Source organism: Pecten maximus, chromosome 7, assembly GCF_902652985.1.
Source record: "Pecten maximus chromosome 7, xPecMax1.1, whole genome shotgun sequence".
Lineage (NCBI taxonomy): Eukaryota > Metazoa > Mollusca > Bivalvia > Pectinida > Pectinidae > Pecten > Pecten maximus.
In genome coordinates, this window is record NC_047021.1 from 22,978,459 (window position 1) to 23,003,738 (window position 25,280).

The following is a 25,280-nucleotide window of genomic DNA, read 5'->3' on the forward strand; positions in this document are numbered from 1 at the left end:
ATATGAAAACTCTTAACTAGCTATGATTGATGTGGAAGTCATCCATAGAACACTATAGATGCAATATTCAAGGGTTTGTTCCTAAAATCACGATTTTTGCCTAGGCCGCGCCATAAGGTTTCGTCTCTCCGACTGTCGTCAACGCTAATGTTCGTCGACGTCTGTAATTAATTGGTGTGCGTGGTGACCAATCCAATTAAAATAAGACCTATAATTTCCGCTCCTCTACGATACACTTCAATATATTATATTGTAGAGGAGTGGAAAATATAAGTCTAATTTCAATTAGATTGGTGTGGTGACGTATTTAAAGGCATTTGTTTAACACACAAAAAGACATTTCAAATAATATACGCAGAGTGAAACTCAAATATCTGTATAAATGGTATTTGTATGTAGAAATTAGAAATTAATCAAAATATAGGTCACCATTATAGAGTGACGTTCTTCATCAAGGGAAGACATTATTTTGATTAGTGTTTGGACACTCCATTCATTTTAAATAGTACAGAACCTATATAAGTATTCTATAAACCAACAACAAAGGATTATATTATTTGTTATTGTTTTATGAGCATTGCATACAAGGTATATCTTTATATATATATATCATCTACGTATACTGTTTCACAATATATTACATTGTAGTAGTACAGACTTTGGCACCATGTTAACACATCTACATCGCAGATATTTAAATATTTGAGCATATATAACAAAACAAATACATTTTGAACTTGGAAAGAATGTTGCGTCAAACTTTGAATTATATCGGACAACAAAACAGAAGCACGTGTCCATGTAAACAGAGTGGTATACACAATCACATCAGAACATCAATATTTACTATACTCTTAATTATAATACGATCAATATACATTTGTATGTGTGTGTATATAGTTTTATCAAATATGAATTAAAAACGACTAATTTGAAGCGGTACGACAATTATTTGAGTTCAGATGACACGTTTTAAATCATAGTTCGGAGTATTGTGGACTACCACGAGGTAATTTCACAAATTCGATACTCTTAAAGTTTGGCACAAATGCATGTTGTATATAGCGTGCTAGCCTCCACATTTTATGTACGAGTTTGGTCTATTTTGTACAAGTTATCGTTCATCTACTGAACACAACAATTTTCTGTAATGTATAAAAGTGGTACCTGCCTGGAACAGGCTCAAAGATCTTTCCTCAATTGCACAACCCCTATGATCGAAAGTGATGAAGATGCATAATTCTTGCCGTCTCATAAAAAAATTTCCTAGAAATTCTTTACTGAGAAGCAAAATATCCGTGGTATAGTATCAGTTATAAGCTAGGTTGTCTCGCCCTAAAACTAAAATTTTAGGGAGAAACCATGGTTGTTTATTTCTTTTCATTTTAGTAGCGTTATATGTTACCAATAACATTCGTTAGAATTAATTTGAATCCATTAAATGTGTTACGATATTTTCTTTTCTTGATATCTACACACGTGTTGTTGTAGCAAAGTAGACCAAATTAAGTTGTATGGTATCCCAGTAATTAAAAAAAGTGAAAACAATGGACGAATCAACAAACACAAAACTATTTTGGGTGTTTAATCTTAAATATTTGTTCATCGGCTGCTTGTTGGCGGCCATGAAGTCTTACGTCATTCAAGGGAGAGTACTATGCCCAGAAACGTCTAAATAAACGTTGAAGAGAAATGTAAGTTTGGTTTGTTTAATAACTTGTTTAAAACATATATACCACCTGACGAAAAGGATAAAATAAATTAGGGCGAAACAACCTAGGGCGAACGGGGTTTAGCACGGAACGACCCTTAGGGCGAACAGGATTTAGCGCGAAACGACCCGTTACACATATACAATCACACTGGCTACATTTGTACACTAGTACTGCTAACCAATGCAAAGAAGCGTAAAACAAAATGACTTGCAGGATTTTTTGTTCGGTAAATACTGAGAGTTTGCTTACTGCCTTTAAAATATCAAGGTTACAGATTCGTTGCACTTTGAAATTCGAGGTAAATCTGGATTAAAGATATCTCCAAGTGCAAAACTTATGATACATCGATATAACACAGTAATGATCACGTGATGCTGTTTATATTTATATGGTAATTTCCTCCCCAGGGTCATCATCTAGGAAGGAGGGAGAGAGTTGAGAGGTTGAACCACTTCCACTAGACGAATATGACTTCCGCGGTACGGGCCGGTGGATTCCCACTGTTGGTGATAATGTGGAAGGAATATGTCTATGTTGTCTAGGACTATTGTTTTGTCCTATTGGAGATACCGGATATTGCAAAGGGACTTTACTCTGACGTGATCTGTCGGTTTGATTTGGCTCTCTGTCCGTACTTTGATTCTCTAAAGCGGCGAGTGTCACTGGGATTGGTCTTTGTTGTGGTGCTATGGGTACTGGAGAGTCTCCTGTGTATGGGGTTAAACTACTTTCTGTGAAAATACGAGGGACGCCATTTTGATCAAACAACACTATGGGAGTTGATTGAGCGGCATATCCCCCATTGCGTACAACGTTTGTATTTTGTGGCGACTGCAAGGGATCTAGATACATGACAGATTCTCGATTCTGATTGTTCGCTAAAAGATACAACTGATTTGGATTGGCACCTGTCATATGGCTGTTGGCGGACTGACTTACGGGTATAAAATGACTAGATGGCGGGCTAGACGGATGGTCTTGTGCGAAAGGATGCAGATACAAAGAATGTTGCTGTTCTGTCGAAGGAGGGTGTAAGGGTGGAGTTTGTAGGCGTGTATCAGGAGGAGGTTGAGCAAACCGAAGGTTGGAAGGCTGGTCAGGACCTAGTCCCGGCAGAGTATGTGGTCGGTTTGGTCTGTACGCATTGGTCGTACTTACTGGCGGAGGAACATTTTCAGGCGATTGGTTTGGGTAATAAGCGTCACGATTTCGTTGCTGCAACTGTCGCCTTTGTAGTGTCGAATTCTGAGGTGGATTGACGTTCGCCTCGACCGTGCCATTCAAATCCAAGTAGCTAGGAGGAGGTTCTGCCAACACATCCTCGTCCACCAAAGCAAGTTGTCCGGCTGTGACATAAGTAAGGTGATTACGATCTCCAATACTCGAAGGACCGGAAGTGTCCGACATTCCTGAACTATTCTTATCGGTTACCCGACTTCCTCTAGAAGGAACGCTACTTGCGTCCCCACCGGAACCGGAAGCTGATGATGAAGCTGTTCGGGGGGCACCTGGTTTTGTCAGATCCGGAAGACTTTGGACTATATCCGAATACTCAATTGATTTTTTATTCATGCTTCCACTAGAATCACCAAACGATCCATCCGTAAAATCTCTTAAATGGCCACGATGCATTTCGAAACCTTGATTTGAATTCCCTCGCGAACTTCCTACTTCCTCGTACATGTTGTCCAAATTTTGCATGCTTGTAGTATTGTGGCTGTGCACTGAAATTATATAAAAAATGAAAAATGAAACGGACAAGAAGGATAACATACAGAGAATGATAGTTGGATAGCATCGCTATTTTATAAAAACAATATAGATTTTAGAGTTTCTTCGTTACTTTATGTGTATAGTTATATGTTACAGCAGTCCTAATGAAGATCTACGGTTATTGCCAAAGTTTTTTAAGCACATTGGGTAAGGTATTGGACACTGATACCTAAGATAGTAAACAAAAAATTGATTTCAAAGTATTTGGTTTTGGTACATAACTGCATTTTACAACTTACTTGACGTCTGCTCGGTGGTCATCTTCTTGTTGGTATTGTGTTGACGAAATAGTAAAACTATTAGGAGGATCATGGTGACGAACATGAGGCCAATGACGATAGCCATCACTATCCTATCAGCACTGATGGACCCGCCTGGAGAGGTAGGCGCGGGAGTGACAGGTTTGTCTGTGACGGGAGCTATTGTCGTATTGTTGGCGGGAGGCACGATCTGGCAGATTCCCTTACATAAGTCAGGTTTACATGTGGCCTCGACGCTGCTGGCTGGCACCAGCTGCCCAAACGAATCGTAAAATTGGATCTGGTCTAGTTTTAAAATTAGTTGTCCTTCTTCACTATAAGTCCCTACCTAAAATCATAAAAAGTATCACAAATAACATTATATTAATCTTACACATAAGCCCCATTCAGTATTATTACCATACCTCAACTAAAACCGAACAAACTCAATATCATCATATAGATATACCTACTTTACAAAATACACTACGTTTGAATATTCATTTAGTAAATAATAAAACAATTAGCTAAACTAAATATCCTAAGGGTTACTATTTAATGTTAAAATTAATAAATCCTTGTATTATTAAGGAATTACCTCCCCTGATACCCTCACCAACCTTCCATATATGTATATAGGTCTATATTTGTTTACCATCTGTTAATTATAAGGAAAGGACTAAGATAGGCTATACCTGATGTCCAATCCTATTGACTTAACATCATGTCAATAAAATAAAATATGTTGAAATTGTAAAAACCGAACAATATGAGCTGAAGATAATGCTTACCTTCTTGTAGGAATATTTATTGTCTTGTCCCTGTTGTATGTTGAAAATAGAGAGGCCCATGTAGCCGTTGCCATCATCCTTGAAGAGTTTGAAGGGAGTGCCTTCCACCGTTGTTAGTTTCACATTTTTGATGGCATTTGTCAACTGTTCAGCGAATTCTCTGTCCAGAGTTGGAGTCATACATCTCGACGATACACTACAACCTGTCCAAATCGCCTTCACAGCATGACTCACGTGTACTACACGCTGATAATCACTCAAGTGAGATGCGGAGGTCTGATTTATTCTCGCGTCCATTGAACACTCGGGGTTGTTTGTGAATTTCTTGTCAATTGACCAAGGGAAATCACATTCTAAGAAGTTCTCCCACAAATGTTCCACCCAAGGCAGACCGGTATCATTCCTAGGCGATATGGACACGAGATAATTTCTCAGGGTGTCGTCTGTGTGGTAGGTCGTATCTGTCTGGAAAACAAGCGACCCTCTACTCTTGGATCCGGTTTGCTGTGTGATGAGATCTGGATCCTTGCCCCATGCCTCGCTGGCGATAAATACATACGGGTTGTTGAAGTTGTCAAGCATCTCCTTGGCAACTGTGGAAATGCCATAAAATACCACGACCTTCACGACATTCTGAAGAAGTGTCTGCTCTAGTAGTGGATAACTCTGGTAGTTACTGGTGACCATCTGTTTGCTGATGATACATATCCCGTTATCATTAGCCTTATTTTCAACATCTAGTATCCCATTATATCCGTATGCATCATCTAAATAAATGCCACCAACGAATGAAAAGTCAAGATGTTTAAGAACGTCAACGATCCCGTCCACCTGGAGTTTATCGCTCGGCACGGTCCTGAGAAAGTATGGGTATACGCGTCTGTTATCGAGAAAGACTGAGGAGGCACCGTACGATACCATCGGTATATTGAGGTGCGTTAAAAGATCGGCGACAACGAGTGTGACGTCACTCGAAACAGCGCCAACTACAAACCGAACTTTTGACATGTCTATGCTTTGTTCCGATGTCGATGTTTTAAATTTTAACTTCCTCTTGCCACTAAACAACTGCGTCAAGAAATAAGAGGTGTTTAGAGAAGCATAACAGTCGTCCAACGCTAATCCTCCGATACGCTTCCCATCTATTAGGGGTAACTGTTTGATAGCTTGTATAAAGGCTAGGGCAGTCACAATAGCCTGGTCGTCATCTCTGTACCCTCCACAGCCGAAGTCACCCTGGGATTCCCGTATCGAGAACAAGCCAAGGATGATAATATCTCCGTCCACATACGCATACTGCGCATCCTCCTCCTGGACACACGGACCACACTCGTCTTTACATATAGAGAAATGGAGACTCGATCTTGGAGTCCCGATCTGAAATGCATAACAATTCAAAAAATCAATCTAAAACATAAAACAATGGCATTAAAAATGGTTTGTCCACATGTTAATGCAAAATTGATATTATTTATGCAGCCTTGTTTGATTCTGTAACAGTTTCCAATGAAGTTAAAATAGTATATGTATGCCAGGTTCTCAGTTATTTTTGAATAATGAAAATAAAATATTTACTAGAAATTGTCTAGTTATTGTTACACATGTATTTCAGAACACATACCAACATCAACGCACAACATAAGGCCTAATCGACTTTCTTTACCACACTGACCAACACTTCACGCGACCACACTTCCTTTACCACACTGACCAACACTTCACGCGACCATACTTCCTTTACCACACTGACCAACACTTCACACGACCATACTTCCTTTACCACACTGACCAACATTTCACGCGACCACACTGCCTTTACCACACTGACCAACACTTCACGCGACCACACTGCCTTTACCACACTGACCAACACTTCAAGTGACCACACTGCCTTTACCACACTGACCAACACTTCACGCGACCACACTGCCTTTACCACACTGACCAACACTTCACGCGACCACACTGAACAACATTTCACGCGACCATACTTCCTTTACCACACTGACCAACACTTCAAGTGACCACACTGCCTTTACCACACTGACCAACACTTCAAGCGACCACACTGCCTTTACCACACTGACCAACACTTCACGCGACCACACTACCTTTACCACACTGACCAACACTTCAGGCGACCATACTTCCTTTACCACACTGACCAACACTTCACGCGACCATACTTCCTTTACCACACTGACCAACATTTCACGCGACCACACTCTCTTTACCACACTGACGAACACTTCACGCGACCATACTTCCTTTACCACACTGACCAACACTTCACGCGACCATACTTCCTTTACCACACTGACCAACACTTCACGCGACCATACTTCCTTTACCACAATGACCAACATTTCACGCGACCACACTGCCTTTACCACACTGACCAACACTTCACGCGACCACACTGCCTTTACCACACTGACCAACACTTCACGCGACCACACTGCCTTTACCACACTGACTATTCTTTCGCTCGACCACACTTCCTTTACCACACTGACCAACACTTCACGCGACCACACTGCCTTTACCACACTGACTATTCTTTCGCTCGACCACACTTCCTTTACCACACTGACCAACACTTCACGCGACCATACTTCCTTTACCACACTGACCAACACTTCACGCGACCATACTTCCTTTACCACACTGACCAACATTTCACGCGACCACACTGCCTTTACCACACTGACCAACACTTCACGCGACCACACTGCCTTTACCACACTGACCAACACTTCACGCGACCATACTTCCTTTACCACACTGACCAACACTTCACGCGACCATACTTCCTTTACCACACTGACCAACATTTCACGCGACCACACTGCCTTTACCTCACTGACCAACACTTCACGCGACCACACTGTTTTTACCACACTGACTATTCTTTCGCTCGACCATACTGCCTTTACCACACTGAACAACATTTCACGTGACCACACTGCCTTTACCACACTGACTATTCTTTCGGTTGATCATACAGCCTTTAACACACTGACCAGCCCTTCACCCGATCAAACTTCGTTTACCACACTGACTAACCATTCACCCAACTACACTGCCTCTGCCACATTGGCCAACCCTTCACGCGACCATACGAATTGCCCTAAACGTATTGACTAACCCTTCAACCAAACTGCAGTTACCTTATCAAATATCACTCGGGTGTTACTGCTGTTGTACTTGAAAAAGTTGACCATGGCTGTCCCGTCGATGTGGAAATGCCGATCCACTATCTGAATGGTTGTATCCAAAGACGATAGTTCCTGTGGTAAATGTGTAGAATTGGAATTAAGCGGTATGGTAGTAGATCTCAATTTGTCCATGACCAGTTTGTGAAGGCCATCCTTGCTCTGAAGTGCAGGACATACACCGATCTGGTTTCCGCAGTAGTCAGAATGTACTTTGTTTATAGCGGATGCTAAAGCCATTACAGCCACGACTGCGCTGACGGAGTTGATATCTTGTTGGTAGCCACGCTCCAGAGACTGTCGGTCACAGTTAGGCCAACAGGTGTAAACCTTGGCCATGTATTTATCGAACCAAGGTCTGTATTTTCCTTCAGGATCGCCTTTAAGCAGTCTATCAATGAAATATTCTTTAAATGTATTCAAATTTACAAAACCGTGTGGCGAGACTGTCACCAGAAAAATATCCAGTTTATCCTCCTTTGCTGCCGATGTCTCTATCATTGTGATGACATTGGAGTCTGTTTTGATGTTGGATAACATGATCCACTGTAAATTTCTAGCCTGTGTACTCTTCTCGTCAATAATACTCTGAATAATATACCTGGCCGCGACAGTTCCACCCAAATATACAACCCCCATCTTTTCATCTAGAGTATGACTTTGTTCATTTTCGAGATAGTTAATTAATTTTTTGACGTCTGATTTTACGACATCCACATCCCATGCGTACTTTATCGTGATTTCTTTAATTCCTCCTATACACACTTTTGTTTCTTTCCGTTGTAATTCAAATTCTTCCAGATACAGTTTTCCAATTTCTTCATCTGTGTGAACGATGATGACATAATACCACTTCAGTGTATGCATCAGTTGATAAGCTGCCTGAAAAATAATGATATAGGCCATTGTTATTAGATTGGTGATTTGACTAGTTAAATAAATGTACGTCACACTTATTCTTTTACAGGAAAGATGTTCACCAAACACTGTAACGTCAAGCCAAAAAAAAGAAGACAAGAATTGGTAAGAAGAGTATTTTCTTCTTGTTTTGTTTCCTAACTCTAGTTGTGTTCTAGCTACTTAATAGAATATTAAACACAGTAAGTAAAGACCACATTTTCGTTTTACATAATATAGACTATAGACATGAAAGTAATGATTTGCAAAATAAAGAAAAAAAAGAAAGAAAGAAAAAAAGATCAACCACCAAAACGATCTTGACAACAGCTTTAAAACATCTGGCAATATAAATGTAATCTTCATAAACTAACAATTCATATCCTCAGCGATATTGTCTGGTAAAACGATGAGGAGAGGCGAGGATGCATTTGTATATTAATTGTGTGCATGATTCTGATACACGCGTATCTTTTGCGTCAAATTGATGTCTTAATTATGAACGGCTCGAATTTATGACTTACGCAATCAGGGCTGGGTACACGTCTATACTTATGTCTACATGGCTTAGATAATTTGTATCTACACGACGATTCGAATAAATATGACTATCTTGTAATACTGTTAAATAGTGTTACAGAATAAGACTAATATGTATTCAATCATCGATATATTGAAGTAAAAGACCTATCGTTTTCATTCATTTTATTTATTTATTAATCTATTTTTCATTATCTTATTTATTCATTTTTTTTATAAAAGAGACAGGAGAACTTTACGATTTTATTTTCCAAGCATAGGGCATGGGCAAAGGTGATTGATAGGATCCATACATCACCTGTAAAATGATATATGTGGTTTTTGTGCAATTAGCATTAAAAATAAAGGTCGTGTTGGAAAGTAACATTACTGTATACATAGAGGTTACACAACGGGTGTTCGTTGTATATGGTATTTCGCGAATGGTACAAAAAAACGCGAGCTTTAGTGAGTGGTTTTAGTAACTTTGGAAAAATAACTAACTCGGGTGAAAGAAATACCATATACAGCAAATCCAAGCAAGCTAACGAAATCCTGAATTAGGATATAATATCTTGTGTATATTCTATTTAATGTATCAAACATGGGAGGAGGAAAAAAACACTAATTTCGTGACATCAAAAATGTCTGTTTTTTTCTGGAAATGTATCAGTAGATATGTTAAGGGTAGGAGACGGTTGGTAAACAATGCCTGATTAAAGTGATTATTTTTGCTGCTCCTTAAAGTAGCCTTGTCTTATTTGGTCGTGGGACGCCATAGAACACTCTCGGACGTAGATAATCTCTCATTGTAGGATACATATCAAACAAGAATAACGACTAGCGATGATCATTAAAAAATCAAAAAATCTCAGAGGATTAACGTACATCAAAATCTGATTAGACAATTTAAACGTGTATACATTTTCGTCGAGGTGTAATGGGTTAGGTGCAGTATTTCAAGTAAAACAAATGATGACATAGCAAAAATATGCATACTCCCATTGTGTAATGGACAAAGACATGTAATGTTTAGTGAATGTACAACTTCATATGTTTTGAGTACTAGTATTTACATACAAAGAGGATATTACGCGAAAGGTACCTGTTTTTACGTATTAAGTATACACTTATATATGTATTTATATATTAATTTATGATTGATGTTCCTGAAGAAAGCACAAAATACAAACCTTGAAATAAACTACTGATCTAAATTCAAACGATTAATAATCTATTTTAAAATAAAATAAAATATTTGGTCGAATTCCGTAGGTGACATACTAATTTATAACGTGTATTTGGATACATATCTATATTTAGAATGACGAGGCAAAGCTGATGTATTAAGTGTTCTCTACCTTATGGATTAGTTACTATTCAGGTCGACATAATTACGCGTGTTTTATAAAAACACTAGTATCATCGTCATACGACATACCTGCTAAAACAAGTTACATCGTAACTAGATCCCATTAAAGTCTACCTCCCTCATATGCTATGATACGAGCGTAGGTCGGCATTCAGAGTATAAATCATAACACCAGAGTTTGCTGGAATAGGTTCATAGGTAAGGTAACAATTTCATAAATATATACTTTCAACATATAGAAATATCACATAGAATAGGTTTGACTTTCAGTATTCTTCAATTTACAGAATAAAGCTACTCAAGCTATTTATTTGTGTCAATCAACCCCTAATAACTATGGGTTTATGTTACAGAGGAGTACACAGTACCTTAACTTCTTCTTTTATGGACGGTACAGTAAACAAGATATTGTCTTTCAATTCCAAGGAAGGAGAACGTGCAATCCCGCTAATAAACGGAGTGTCTGGTTCTACAATATCCGATAAAACCATTGTAGTTTCAACAGTCGTCATGGCGATGATTCCTGAAAGGATGAAGTAGTTCTTTTATGTTCTACTTTGGAAATAATCTGCAGATTTAATCGCATCTTTTTTGCTAGTTATGTTATTTGATTGTAAATAGTGAAGTTATGTATTTGTTGTAACTAGTAAAGTTATGTATTTGTTGTAATTAATACAAGTTAGTTGTTTGATTGTTACAAGTTACGTTACTTTATTGTAACTAGTTAAGTTATGTAATTGCTAATAGTAAGTTATGTAATTGTTACTAGTTAGTGATGTATTTGTTACTAGTTATGTTCAGTAATTGTTACCTGTTACGTTATATGGAAAGCGATGATTACATTGCATAAATCTTGCTGGTATTATTATTATGTTTACGTTTAAACGACAACAAAATTATAAGAACAACTTGCAATCTTTGTTCTGTATTATACATGACCAGTCAAAATATTGAGAATATGTATATTCCTATTTAATGGTGTGTTATGTAAACAAACAAAAAATACTGATTCTTAAATAGACCATAACAATGTTTTCTCAAAGAAGTCAAAAGTAACATACATAACCGACAGGTGGCCTTCCCGTGAACGTTAATTTGTTTGACGTGACGACACAAGACACTTGATCAGCTAGGTATACGACCCACATTTTACCGTTTCTTTGTTTGACTTAACGTCACAAAATACGAAATCCGATGATTTGATTGACGTGATGTCACAAGACATAATATCAGATGGTGTTTTGACCTACCTGTGAAAGTTGAATTGTTTGACGTGATGTCACAAGCCACAAGATCAGCTGGTTTCCCTTCAGGAAGAATATCGATGATGGCGTCGGTTGCCAAAGATGGCAGTCCACAGTCATCGTATATATTGAAACCTGCATTTACAAAACAGTATATAGACATGTATAAAACAGTATATAGACATGTATAAAACAGTATATAGACATCTACTAAACGGTATAAAGAAATGTATAAAACGGTATATAGACATGTACAAAACGGTATATAGACATGTTCAAAACGGTATATAGACATGTACAAAACGGTATATAGACATGTACAAAACGGTATATAGACATCTACTAAACGGTATAAAGACATGTATAAAATAGTATATAGACATGATGTAGTAGTCTATTGTGACGTACATTTCAGTGACTATGGATATATTACAATTTTAATGCTATATTTTTTTTCGTTAAAAAAATGAACATGTAAATAAATGAACAACGATTTTATTAGTGGAAGAGAAGAATGTTTGTACTATGTAGAGAAATGCTATTACAGGAACACACAAGATAAAACGTCTCGCCTGAGTGAACATGACGCTGACATTTTTCCCCCACTCCAACACAGCGACCAGCGACATTAAACTTGATGTTAAAAACCAAAATAAACGCTCGCTCCTACATTCCTAAAACATGTTAATAAACATAAACCAATAGAATAAATGTTAAGAATTACTCACTCCTAGGATTTTTTTTATATGTAAACAATAAGCTACTAAAAACGTACTTGATGCACAGACACAAACAACCATCAATGTAAGAAACCAATCAGATGAGCAGGAACGCTCCCTCCTAAATTTTTAAATAAACAATATTTATTACCAAAAGTCCAGTTGCACTCATTACTTCTTACTGAACAATCTTCTATAATTAAAAGTCCTAGGTAAGTTAATAATGCCCTACAGAACTACCCTCCGGATATAAATTAAGACCGCATTAACTAAACACATCCGTGTTGAAGAAATTAATGTGATTCTAGAAAAGAATTATTCAAGTGCGGTTAATTTTTGACATTTTCATTTTGACTATAAAGTTTTAATGTAAACAATTTCAACTATGCAGTAAAGCAATTTCTAGTTTAGTATTTTATGTTATAAAATTTACATATTTGAAGTATTTAGGTCATGTACTCTCAGCAAATACCCCAGGTAATGACATTCAAGGTGACCGCTACGTATGGACACATCGTACTACGGTTGTATTTCTTCATATTTGTCGTCGAATCATTGTCATAAAATTGTCATTAGCATTAGTAACGTGTAACTTATAAAGAAATATACTATGATAACTATATGAACGTATGTGCTTCAGATATCGTATATCATTGAATATTGTAATCTTGAAGACAGAACTGGTGCCTTGTCTTATATATAAATGTGTTGTTTACGTATGCATCTCGTGTATAGTCCGACCAGGCTACAGGTAATCGTTATGATGATAAAACCTAATGTTGTCATTAACATTTACTAGACAGCCTATACAAAAGTTTTAACTGAATTTGTCAGATCCTCCATTATGTCGATCAGATATATATAACTGTTTACTTAATACATGGCCGATTCCGACCAATCGACCAAACAAGTTGTATAATCTAACTCACACGAAAATGAAAAGAAAACATCAATCAGGGAAAACATTATCAAACACCATATGTTATCAATAAATAAATACAATATTTCAATTTCAATCTAATAATATTAGTATATAGCAATAATGGCCATATTATTATCGTGACCACTGTTTTGAATATTGTAACAAAAGCAAAGATATTAGAAAAGTTGGACAGATCGCCCACTACCATATTGTAATGACTACAACGATAATGACCCTGGTCATTACGGCGGCTGGTACAACCTTTTGATGAGGAAGTAATATCAATTATATACATTTATTATACATGTATGTATTATCTGACCCGCTTGTTGGTTACTGACATGCTGAATTCATCAAAAAGCTTTTAGTATAAGATATTAAGACCTACGTGTGCTGGATTCATTTTGATAAAGATATATTAATGGTAATTTGTCCTTTTAATAAAATTAATTTGTACTATATAGACTCACCTACATTGTACATTGCTCCCACTTAGTGTGTAATAAGATAAGGGAGATCGCGGTCGCGATTTGCCCCGATAGTTTTTAGGTGTTTACAAATATGTATCTTCACAATGCAAATAGAACGCATTAGAATAGAACGTGATGTTATTTGGTGTATTCATGTGTAGATACAAACGTCCATTGAAATGAGATGCTATAAACGGCCAGTGTAAAGTATGTAAACACTGCCTCGATATGACAAAGACAAGCGGAATGTGCATTAATATGCAGTAACACAGACCCTTCTTTAGACAAGCATATGTAACAGGTTTGTGTGAGACTATTAAATACTAGTCATGACTGATGTTCCGTCTATCATTCACGTCTAAAAACAGTCTACATACTTCTAGATTTTGTGAGACGGTCCCCCAACCCCAACCCCTCCCTTCACTATAGGTTCAGATTAGGTTCCCAGGAAATCTAAATAATGGCATCAGTATTATCCACAGTATTTCATATGCCATTGCTATGTTTGTGAAATACAGTGTAGTTGACTGTGAATAAACTACATGCGAAAACGAAGTGAAAACTTTGACACGGATTCATCTGGAAAAGTACAAGGAGATTCGAAGGCCAGATAAAATATACCTAAACTATATACATACAGTTCAAAACCACATAATACCTTACATCAAGGTGGTTAAAGACTGGATCTAAGAATCTCAGTCTTAGTGGATAAAGACTGGATCTAAGAGTCACGTATTAGTGGTTAAAGATTGGATCTAAGAGTCACGTATTAGTGGTTAAAGATTGGATCTAAGAGTCACGTATTAGTTGAAAGGAAAAGCAATTGTATTATCAAAAAATGAGTTTGTAACAACTTTATATAGAACTGCAGTTTCTGTCTAACAACTTTATATAGAACTGCAGTTTTTGTTTAACAACTTTATATAGAACTGCAGTTTCTGTCTAACAACTTTATATAGAACTGCAGTTTCTGTCTAACAACTTTATATAGAACTGCAGTTTCTGTCTAACAACTTTATATAGAACTGCAGTTTTTGTTTAACAACTTTATATAGAACTGCAGTTTCTGTCTAACAACTTTATATAGAACTGCAGTTTTTGTTTAACAACTTTATATAGAACTGCAGTTTCTGTTTAACAACTTTATATATAACTGCAGTTTCTGTTTAACAACTTTATATAGAACTGTAGTTTCTGTTTAACATCTTTATATAGAACTGCAGTTTCTGTTTAACAACTTTATATAGAACTGCAGTTTATGTTGTAACAACTTAATATCACTTTATATAGTAATGTATATAGAACTGCAGTTTCTGTTTAACAACTTTATATAGAACTGCAGTTTATGTTGTAACAACTTAACAGCACTTTATATAGTAATGTATATAGAGCTGCAGTTAAGTTTGTAAAAACCTTTATATAAAACTGCAGGTAATACACACAAAATATACTTACGAAACGACCTTTTTGTTTCGCGGTGATCTTTGCTACCCTTAGTGTAACATTGGAGATAGCAGCCATTAATCTAAGCTTATAATGACACCCTTAGGCAATAACTAACCGGACACAGGTCACACAATAACCTTGACGAAGGTCAAACGAAAATGGAAGAGGCATCCTTTATTCAATGCAAGAGGTCACGTAAGTTGACTGTCTTATTCTATCTTGTTCATCATCTTAGTCGACTTATATTACATCAATGTTCGTCATCTGCATTATCTTATAAGTGGATGGCATTTGTTATACCAAGTTATTATCACCTGTTATATCAAGTTATTATCACCTGTTATGTCAAGTTATTATTACCTGTTATATCAAGTTATTATCACCTGTTATATCAAGTTATCATCACCTGTTATATCAAGTTATTATTACCTGTTATATCAAGTTATTATTACCTGTTATATCAAGTTATCATCACCTGTTATATCAAGTTATTATCATCGGTTATATCAAGATATTATCATCGGTTATATCAAGTTATCATCACCTGTTATGTCAAGTTATCATCACCTGTTATATCAAGTTATTATCACCTGTTATATCAAGTTATTATCACCTGTCATATCAAGTTATTATCACCTGTCATATCAAGTTATTATTACCTGTCATATCAAGTTATCATCACCTGTTATATCAAGTTATCATCACCTGTTATATCAAGTTATCATCACCTGTTATATTAAGTTATTATCACCTGTTATATCAAGTTATTATTACCTGTTATATCAAGTTATTATTACCTGTTATATCAAGTTATTATCACCTGTTATGTCAAGTTATTATCACCTGTTGTATCAAGTTATCATCACCTGTTATATTAAGTTATTATCACCTGTTATGTCAAGTTATTATTTTAATTAATTTGTAAGACATTATAGGTACATCATTCAATGTAACTGCATAATACCAATGTATTTTTGCTTTGAAAGGCCGCAATGCAACTTATCATTTTTATAAGTAACATTGCAATGGCGTTTTTATTTGGCGATATACTTTTATCATTTAGTTGAGCACGTGAATATGAAAAAAACACTAAGTGATATATCTATATATTGTTCGAGAGATTAATTATCACGTTAATTAACCAAGTGGAGATTTATACACGGATTAACATGTTCTTCGTTTGTTACACGTGCTGGAATCCCAGTTTTTATGACGTCATCGCCTACCTTACTACATTAATTGTTCCACCTACGTACCTAGCCATCTTACTTATCCGGACTTGTTGTCATTAACTGCGCTTTGTACATATGTATTTGTTATTTATTTCAGACACGTAAGTACGTAAAGCCCGATCTACCAGTTCCGTGATGGTTTGCATTACTGAGAATCTTCGTCACGCTTCGGTGAAACACAGTTTCCGTGATTAAGGTATTGTTTTGTTAAAGATAGAACACAAATGTAAAGTTTTATTACTAAGTGTCAAATTCTTACAGCAGTAATTAATAATTATATAAGGAAAACTGGTGATATCATTAATCGTGTCACGTGACCCAATTACTACTGTATATGTTAGTGCATAATCGTTACAAGGCAGTAGAACGTGTTTTATGATTGTTGTCAGATTAATATCTGTTTTAAATCCAATGTCTTGTTTAAATATATTTTGCTTCTAGGTCAAATTCGTGTAAAGTCACATTCTAAAAATGAGAACTACAGTAGTGACAACGGAACCATTATATACATATCGCACAAGGACATAAAATGTTTCCAAATTAGATCATTATGTCGTACATAAGACTTCCCAATAGTCGTCATCAACCCGCATCTCTCGACACCTTGTCTTTATTCCGTAAGAAGTCGACATCAGTGATAATGATAACAAAAACCTGAATATCGATCCGACATGTAAACACCGTGGGTAAGTCTAGGGAGGACGAGGAGGATTATATCTAAACCTTCAACAATCCGACATGTAAACACCGAAGGTAAGTCTAGGGAGGACAAGGAGGATTATATCTAAATCTTCAACAATCCGACATGTAAACACCGAAGGTAAGTCTAGGGAGGACAAGGAGGATTATATCTAAACCTTCAACAATCCGACATGTAAACACCGTGGGTAAGTCTAGGGAGGACAAGGAGGATCATATCTAAACCTTCAACAATCCGACATGTAAACACCGTGGGTAAGTCTAGGGAGGACAAGGAGGATTATATCTAAACCTTCAACAATCCGACATGTAAACACCGTGGGTAAGTCTAGGGAGGACAAGGAGGATTATATCTAAACCTTCAACAATCCGACATGTAAACACCGTGTTAAGTCTAGGGAGGACAAGGAGGATCATATCTAAACCTTCAACAATCCGACATGTAAACACCGTGGTAAGTCTAGGGAGGACAAGGAGGATCATATCTAAACCTTCAACAATCCGACATGTAAACACCGTAGGTAAGTCTAGGGAGGACAAGGAGGATCATATCTAAACCTTCAACAATCCGACATGTAAACACCGTGGGTAAATCTAGGGAGGACAAGGAGGATTATATCTAAACCTTCAACAATCCGACATGTAAACACCGTGGGTAAGTCTAGGGAGGACAAGGAGGATTATATCTAAACCTTCAACAATCCGACATGTAAACACCGTGGGTAAGTCTAGGGAGGACAAGGAGGATTATATCTAAATCTTCAACAATCCGACATGTAAACACCGTGGGTAAGTCTAGGGAGGACAAGGAGGATTATATCTAAACCTTCAACAATCCGACATGTAAACACCGTGGGTAAGTCTAGGGAGGACAAGGAGGATTATATCTAAACCTTCAACAATCCGACATGTAAACACCGTAGGTAAGTCTAGGGAGGACAAGGAGGATGATATCTTAACCTTCAACAATCCGACATGTAAACACCGTGGTAAGTCTAGGGAGGACAAGGAGGATTATATCTAAACCTTCAACAATCCGACATGTAAACACCGTGGTAAGTCTAGGGAGGACAAGGATGATTTTATCTAAACCTTCAACAATCCGACATGTAAACACCGTGAGTAAGTCTAGGGAGGACAAGGAGGATTATATCTAAACCTTCAACAATCCGACATGTAAACACCGTGGTAAGTCTAGGGAGGACAAGGATGATTTTATCTAAACCTTCAACAATCCGACATGTAAACACCGTGAGTAAGTCTAGGGAGGACAAGGAGGATTATATCTAAACCTTCAACAATCCGACATGTAAACACCGTAGGTAAGTCTAGGGAGGACAAGGAGGATTATATCTAAACCGTCAACAATCCGACATGTAAACACCGTAAGTAAGTCTAGGGAGGACAAGGATGATTTTATCTAAACCTTCAACAATCCGACATGTAAACACCGTGGTAAGTCTAGGGAGGACAAGGAGGATTATATCTAAACCTTCAACAATCCGACAAGTAAACACCGTAGGTAAGTCTAGGGAGGACAAGGAGGATTACATCTAAACCTTCAACAATCCGACAAGTAAACACCGTAGGTAAGTCTAGGGAGGACAAGGAGGATCATATCTAAACCTTCAACAATCCGACATGTAAACACCGTGGGTAAGTCTAATAAGGACAAGGAAAAGGATTATATCTAAACCTTCAACAATCCGACATGTAAACACCGTGGGTAAGTCTAGGGAGGACAAGGAGGATTATATCTAAACCTTCAACAATCCGACATGTAAACACCGTGGGTAAGTCTAGGGAGGACAAGGAGGATTATATCTAAACCTTCAACAATCCGACATGTAAACACCGTAGGTAAGTCTAGGGAGGACAAGGAGGATCATATCTAAACCTTCAACAATCCGACATGTAAACACCGTGGGTAAATCTAGGGAGGACAAGGAGGATTATATCTAAACCTTCAACAATCCGACATGTAAACACCGTAGGTAAGTCTAGGGAGGACAAGGAGGATGATATCTAAACCTTCAACAATCCGACATGTAAACACCGTGAGTAAGTCTAGGGAGGACAAGGAGGATTATATCTAAACCTTCAACAATCCGACATGTAAACACCGTGGGTAAGTCTAGGGAGGACAAGGAGGATTATATCTAAACCTTCAACAATCCGACATGTAAACACCGTGAGTAAGTCTAGGGAGGACAAGGAGGATCATATCTAAACCTTCAACAATTGGGACACCATCACGCTTTTTATATACAGTTTAGTTGTAAACCGTCCCTACTTGTTACGTTTTACGTAAATATTGAGGTAAGCGGTTGATGTTGAAGAGTTTATTTTATCCAAGGATAACACATCAATATGAAGCACATTAAGGTGAAAATGGAAGACTTTGCAAGGTCTATGTTATCTGTTATGTAAGCACTTCAGTAATCGGGCACGTATGAAAACAAAAGTTGGTCAAGAGATGGTCACAATTGTATGCAAGGGTATGCCAACAGTCTGTTGGAAGATTTGCTATGGGCCATAGTAGTATATACTTATAACGCCATTCGTCTTTGCTTGAAAAGGAAATTCTCATCACAAGATAACGTTTATCAAGTAAAGGAATGGTATTATAAAGAGCTGAAAGATCAAGATTAATTAAAAGATCTTTAGAGTTGTTCAAAATTTATGTTACATTAATTCCACTTCTGGAGTAAAGAATATCCTAACAGGAATGTAGCTTTGTAAACGATTTGGATAGTCTTAGTTGAACAACTGTTCAATCAATTTATGTAAGTCTTGACAAGAGTCAGAACACTGTAGTCAGATCTAGTCACCTTACCAAACATCTTTAAATCACTAGGTCGAAGTTGGCTGCCCAGCGCAATTTTTTTATGTTTACGCTGACATTTGTAGGCATTGTAATCTGTATAGTTTCGAACATAGGCTGGCATTGTTAGAACTGTGTATTTGTTTTCAAATGTGTTAATGGTGCTTTCGAAAACCCATACTTAGTCAGGCAAATGTGTTTTCAGTCCTTGGTTATGTTCTTAGACCAACTCGTTTCTAATAAACGTTAGAGTACGAAAAAATAAAACGATTCTTATGAAAAACTGGCCCAAGTGTAGGCAAGGATATCCTAGTTATGATGCAAACATGATATGTAATAGTGTTTAGAGACGAGATGGAATATGTTATAGTGTTAAGAGACGAGGTGGAATATGTTATAGTGTTTAGAGACGAGGTGGAATATGTTATAGTGTTTAGAGACGAGGTGGAATATGTAATAGTGTTTAGAGGCGAGGTGGAATATGTTATAGTGTTTAGAGGCGAGGTGGAATATGTTATAGTGTTTAGAGGCGAGGTGGAATATGTTATAGTGTTTAGAGGCGAGGTGGAATATGTTATAGTGTTTAGAGACGAGGTGGAATATGTTATAGTGTTTAGAGACGAGGTGGAATATGTTTTAGTGTTAAGGGCGAGGTGGAATATGTTATAGTGTTTAGAGGCGAGGTGGAATATGTAATAGTGTTTAGAGAACGATGGGAATATGTAATAGTGTTTAGAGACGAGGTGGATATTTTTTATCGTGTAGGGACGAGGTGGACTATCGTTATAGTGTTTGAGACGAGGTGAATGAATGTACTAGTGTTTAGAGGACGAGACGGCTGGAATATGTTAATAGTGTTTTTTTTATTAGAGGACGAGGTGGGGAGGAATTTACTGTAAGAGTGTTTAGAGGCGAGGTGGCAATATGTTATAGTGTTTAGGAGACGAGGTGGAATATGGTATAGTGTTTAGAGACGAGGACTGGAATATGGTTATAGTGTTTTAGAGGACGAGACGGACTATGTTAATAGTGTTTAGCGGGAAGGTGGAATTATGGTTATAGTGTTAGGCGACGAGACTGGAATATGGTACTAGTGTTAGATGCGAGGTGGAATTGTTAATCGTGTTTAGAGACGAGGTTGGAATATGTTATAGTGTTTAGAGCGAGGTGGAATATGTAATAGTGTTTAGAGGCGAGGTTGGAATGATGTTATAGTGTTAGAGACGAGGTGGAATATGTAATAGTGTTTAGAGGACGAGGGTGGAATATGTTATAGCTGTTTCGAGCGAGGTGAGAATATATAATAGTATTTGAGAGACGAGGTGGAATATGTTAATCGTGTTTAGAGCCGAGGTGGAATATATATAATAGTATTTAGAGACGAGGTGGAATATGTAATAGTGTTTGGAGACGAGGTGGAATATGTTATAGTGTTTAGAGGCGATGTGGAATATGTTAATAGTGTTTAGAGGCGAGGTGGAATATGTAATTGTGTTTAAAAACGAGGTGGGATATGTTATAGTGTTTAAAAACGAGGTGGGATATGTAATAGTGTTTAAAGACGAGGTGGAATATGTTATAGTGTTTAGAGGCGAGGTGGAATATGTTATAGTGTTTAGAGACGAGGTGGAATATGTTATAGTGTTTAGAGACGAGATGGAATATGTTATAGTGTTAAGAGGCGAGGTGGAATATGTTATAGTGTTTAGAGACGAGGTGGAATATGTTATAGTGTTTAGAGACGAGGTGGGATATGTAATAGTGTTTAAAAACGAGGTGGGATATATAATAGTATTTAGAGACGAGGTGGAATATGTAATAGTGTTTAGAGACGAGGTGGGATATGTAATAGTGTTTAAAAACGAGGTGGGATATGTAATAGTGTTTAGAGGCGAGGTGGAATATGTAATAGTGTTTAGAGATGAGGTGGAATATGTTATAGTGTTTAGAGGCGAGGTGGAATATGTTATAGTGTTTAGAGACGAGGTGGAATATGTTATAGTGTTTAGAGACGAGGTGGGATATGTTATAGTGTTAGAGACGAGGTGGAATATGTTATAGTGTTTAGAGACGAGGTGGAATATGTTATAGTGTTAGAGACGAGGTGGAATATGTTATAGTGTTTAGAGACGAGATGGAATATGTTATAGTGTTTAGAGACGAGGTGGAATATGTTATAGTGTTTAGAGACGAGGTGGATATGTAATAGTGTTTAGAGACGAGGTGGAATATGTTATAGTGTTTAGAGACGAGGTGGATTGTTAGATTCCTTACCTGGAGACACCACCTCAAACCGGTCATGTAAATCTTTAAGTGTGGTTTGACATTGGGAGCAGGAAATACAGACGTGTGTTTTATAAGTTCTATAAGAAGTATATACCTAATGTCCTTTCTGATTTAATATAATCTTCATACTCTGTTTGCAATTTTCCTGAACACAATTTGACGCTTAGTAGAATCTGTGTTGTTCGCTTATTTCTAATAACGTCTGAGGTAAAGTGTAATACAATGGTTATACCATGTTGTCAGCGTAACCGTACCGTATTGGACCATTTTACGGTATAACAAATTAAGTATATCTAAACAAAAGCATATCCACGTCTGGTCTATGTGTAATCAATGAGACATTCATTGTTTAATTTACGAATGATACTTAGACAATGTACAGAAATTATGTATTGTGTCTGGCTAGTTACACATGACCATATAAGGTGAACAACCTGTGTGGCCAGGAGTCTCAGACCAAACAATGATAAAGGCACAGCAGAATAATACAGCTATCAAAATACTTATATTCTTCGCATACTGTACAAATATACCTTTTACTCTACATGAAATTGTATACATTATATACTAACCTAGAATTATGCAAATTTCTTCAAATAGCATCCCTAGCAATATATGCCTTATATCTCCCTGGCAATGTAGGCATTTTTCTTCTTTAAATTTTGTTCTGTTTGATATTTCCCCATTGCTTGGTCGTTATAAGAGCAATACGCCACTGGTAATATTTTTTTTACGGAAAGAAGACAAGATGACGAATATCGCCCCCATAGATATGCGTTTGTCCAGTAAATCACACACACCAATGTATTCTACAGAACATGTGGTATAAGCATATACTTCCGGGTCTCACACATATAACGCATCCTTTGTTATTGTGACAATAACATATTATTCTAAAATGGTTGCAAATGTACTGTTCGTAATGTGCACGTGGATTAAAAAAAAGATAGATGACGCAATGATTCAGACAAGTAAACTAATAAAGAACTTGAACCTTTGACAAAAGCCTCGATGACACTAAAAGATAAATGAAAAGCTAGAGCAATGGAACCGAAGAGGAACACGTACATAGGAGAAGCATATAATTCTACCCGGTAAATGAATTAATCGGTTTTTAACAGCAAATAATGGCAGTAGCAAAAGAATATTTAAATTGTTTGAGAAGTTTCTCATAATTCGGCCGCATGATAATACTGTAAATACTATTGTTGGGATTCCATTTGTATTGATTGCGTGCGCACTTTAAATCAACGAATTCATGTGACCACAAATTAGTTAATCAAGTGTTCAACTTTGAATTTGATGATATTATCATATTACTAATCCAAGAAATTAAGTTACCACGAAATTATGTTTTCGGAAAACCACGCAATTGCGATCGACGGAATTATATGATTTTACAGTTGTTACCATTATTTTGGAAGTGTTTTGTGTGATCTGAGTTCTAATGCCATTTAAGGTACTTGTATTATATAAATAACAATCACAGTTTTATACTCGTATGTAGGTAACAGCAATGAATTACCAAATAACAGTAAGGTGCTTTCTCAGAAGGTCTTAAGCTGACGGTATACATACTGTACATTGTACGCCTGTAATGGGGAGAAAGTTGTAAAACATGCTTACTTTTATATGTGGTCGTTAGCCTTGAAAGAACTTTGTTTTTTAAATGTCCTGAGTTCAGGCAATATCTATCCCCAGCATAACATAATGCATAAAATGTACATAATACCGCTTTGTACACAAGCAGGAAGTACACACACTATCCAATTGCAAAATCAATTCAACATATTTAGCTATATTTACCTCGCGATTGATAAATCAAGCATGAGATTGACATATTATAAACAAGTAAATGGAATGTCTCCTCTACGTATTCACCAATGGCCAATATAATAGCTGTATAACTATCCCATATAATGAAGCGCAGATGGTCATGTCAAATAAACACTATGCTAATCAGTTAACGAACGAAGAAGCAGTTGTGTGGTTTATTAAATAGCTATAACGGTTTAATATGCAGTGATCAATCAAATGCATACAGCTACTTTGAAACTTTTATTTTACTTCTCCTCACAAACTGATATATATTGGTAAACCAAGTCAATGCTTATTTCTATGTCTTTTACTGCCACCTGAACACGTTGTCTACAGCGCGTGGTGTTTACATACTCTGATTGAGGTTAACTCAGGCGTGTTATATGAAGTGATTGGGTGGGGTGATGACTTACCCAGTGTTATCCCTGGTATATAACTGCTCAGGATATTGGTAATCCATTCTATCGCAATAGCGGTTTGGAATCCTTGGGTAGATATACCTCCGCAATACTTCCCCGATAAAGTCTCGTGCATATTTGCGATCACCGCAAAGTTGAGTGTACCATTGGAAGAGATAGTTCTATCTCTACAGTGGCCGTCCATTGGTAGACACTGGTTACTGGCGAAGCACACAAGAAGACCTGTCCAAATGTAAACAAACCCATACAACCAATACATGACTACTATAGGCGTGACCTCCTGTCCTACTACTGCTAATGGTGTAAAGCGCACTGGTCAGTTTGGGTCATTTCACACTAATTGGGCGTCTTGTGTCGAATTTGTGCCTCTATCCTCCAGTCTGGTTTAAACGTAAACTTGTGGCACATCACGTGGCTTCAGGTATATCATTTGTCAGGTAACACACCATGACGAAGGTGAAACCGTAATGGCAGGTACATATCATGTTTAGCATCGTGTCACAGACGTCCGTCCGTTCGCGTGTGTAACTCCATCTGTGGTATTGGGTAATCTGATTGAATATAATGGACTCAACATCGTTACACTGCCTATTTCCAATAATGTTCACAATAACATACTTTTTTTACACAGGTATGTCAAGGTCGACAGCCTACGTACTGTCATAACTAAGCTCAGGTAA

General features: G+C 37.1%; 1 protein-coding gene across 1 annotated transcript; it reads right to left on the reverse strand.

Annotated features, from left to right (window-relative positions):
* Positions 1 to 553: 553 nt before the first annotated feature.
* On the reverse strand, positions 554 to 25,280 carry LOC117331940. The gene is made up of 7 exons (XM_033890947.1): positions 24,595 to 25,280; positions 11,772 to 11,900; positions 10,890 to 11,044; positions 7,689 to 8,615; positions 4,519 to 5,895; positions 3,728 to 4,076; positions 554 to 3,439 (listed from the first exon to the last, which is right to left on the reverse strand). Exons 1-7 carry the CDS (start codon positions 24,857 to 24,859, stop codon positions 2,100 to 2,102), a joined length of 4,542 nt encoding a protein of 1,513 aa, XP_033746838.1. The 5' UTR covers positions 24,860 to 25,280; the 3' UTR covers positions 554 to 2,099.

Excerpts from the sequence above, each read along its gene's own strand:
- LOC117331940 (XM_033890947.1), bottom strand. The coding sequence starts at position 24,859 with ATGTATTGGTTGTATGGGTTTGTTTACATTTGGACAGGTCTTCTTGTG. Across the intron at positions 11,901-24,594 it reads TATACCAGGGATAACACTGG|GTTTCAATATATACGATGAC; the intron begins GTAAGTCATCAC and ends TTGTAAATGCAG. Across the intron at positions 11,045-11,771 it reads AAACAATTCAACTTTCACAG|GAATCATCGCCATGACGACT; the intron begins GTAGGTCAAAAC and ends TCATCCTTTCAG.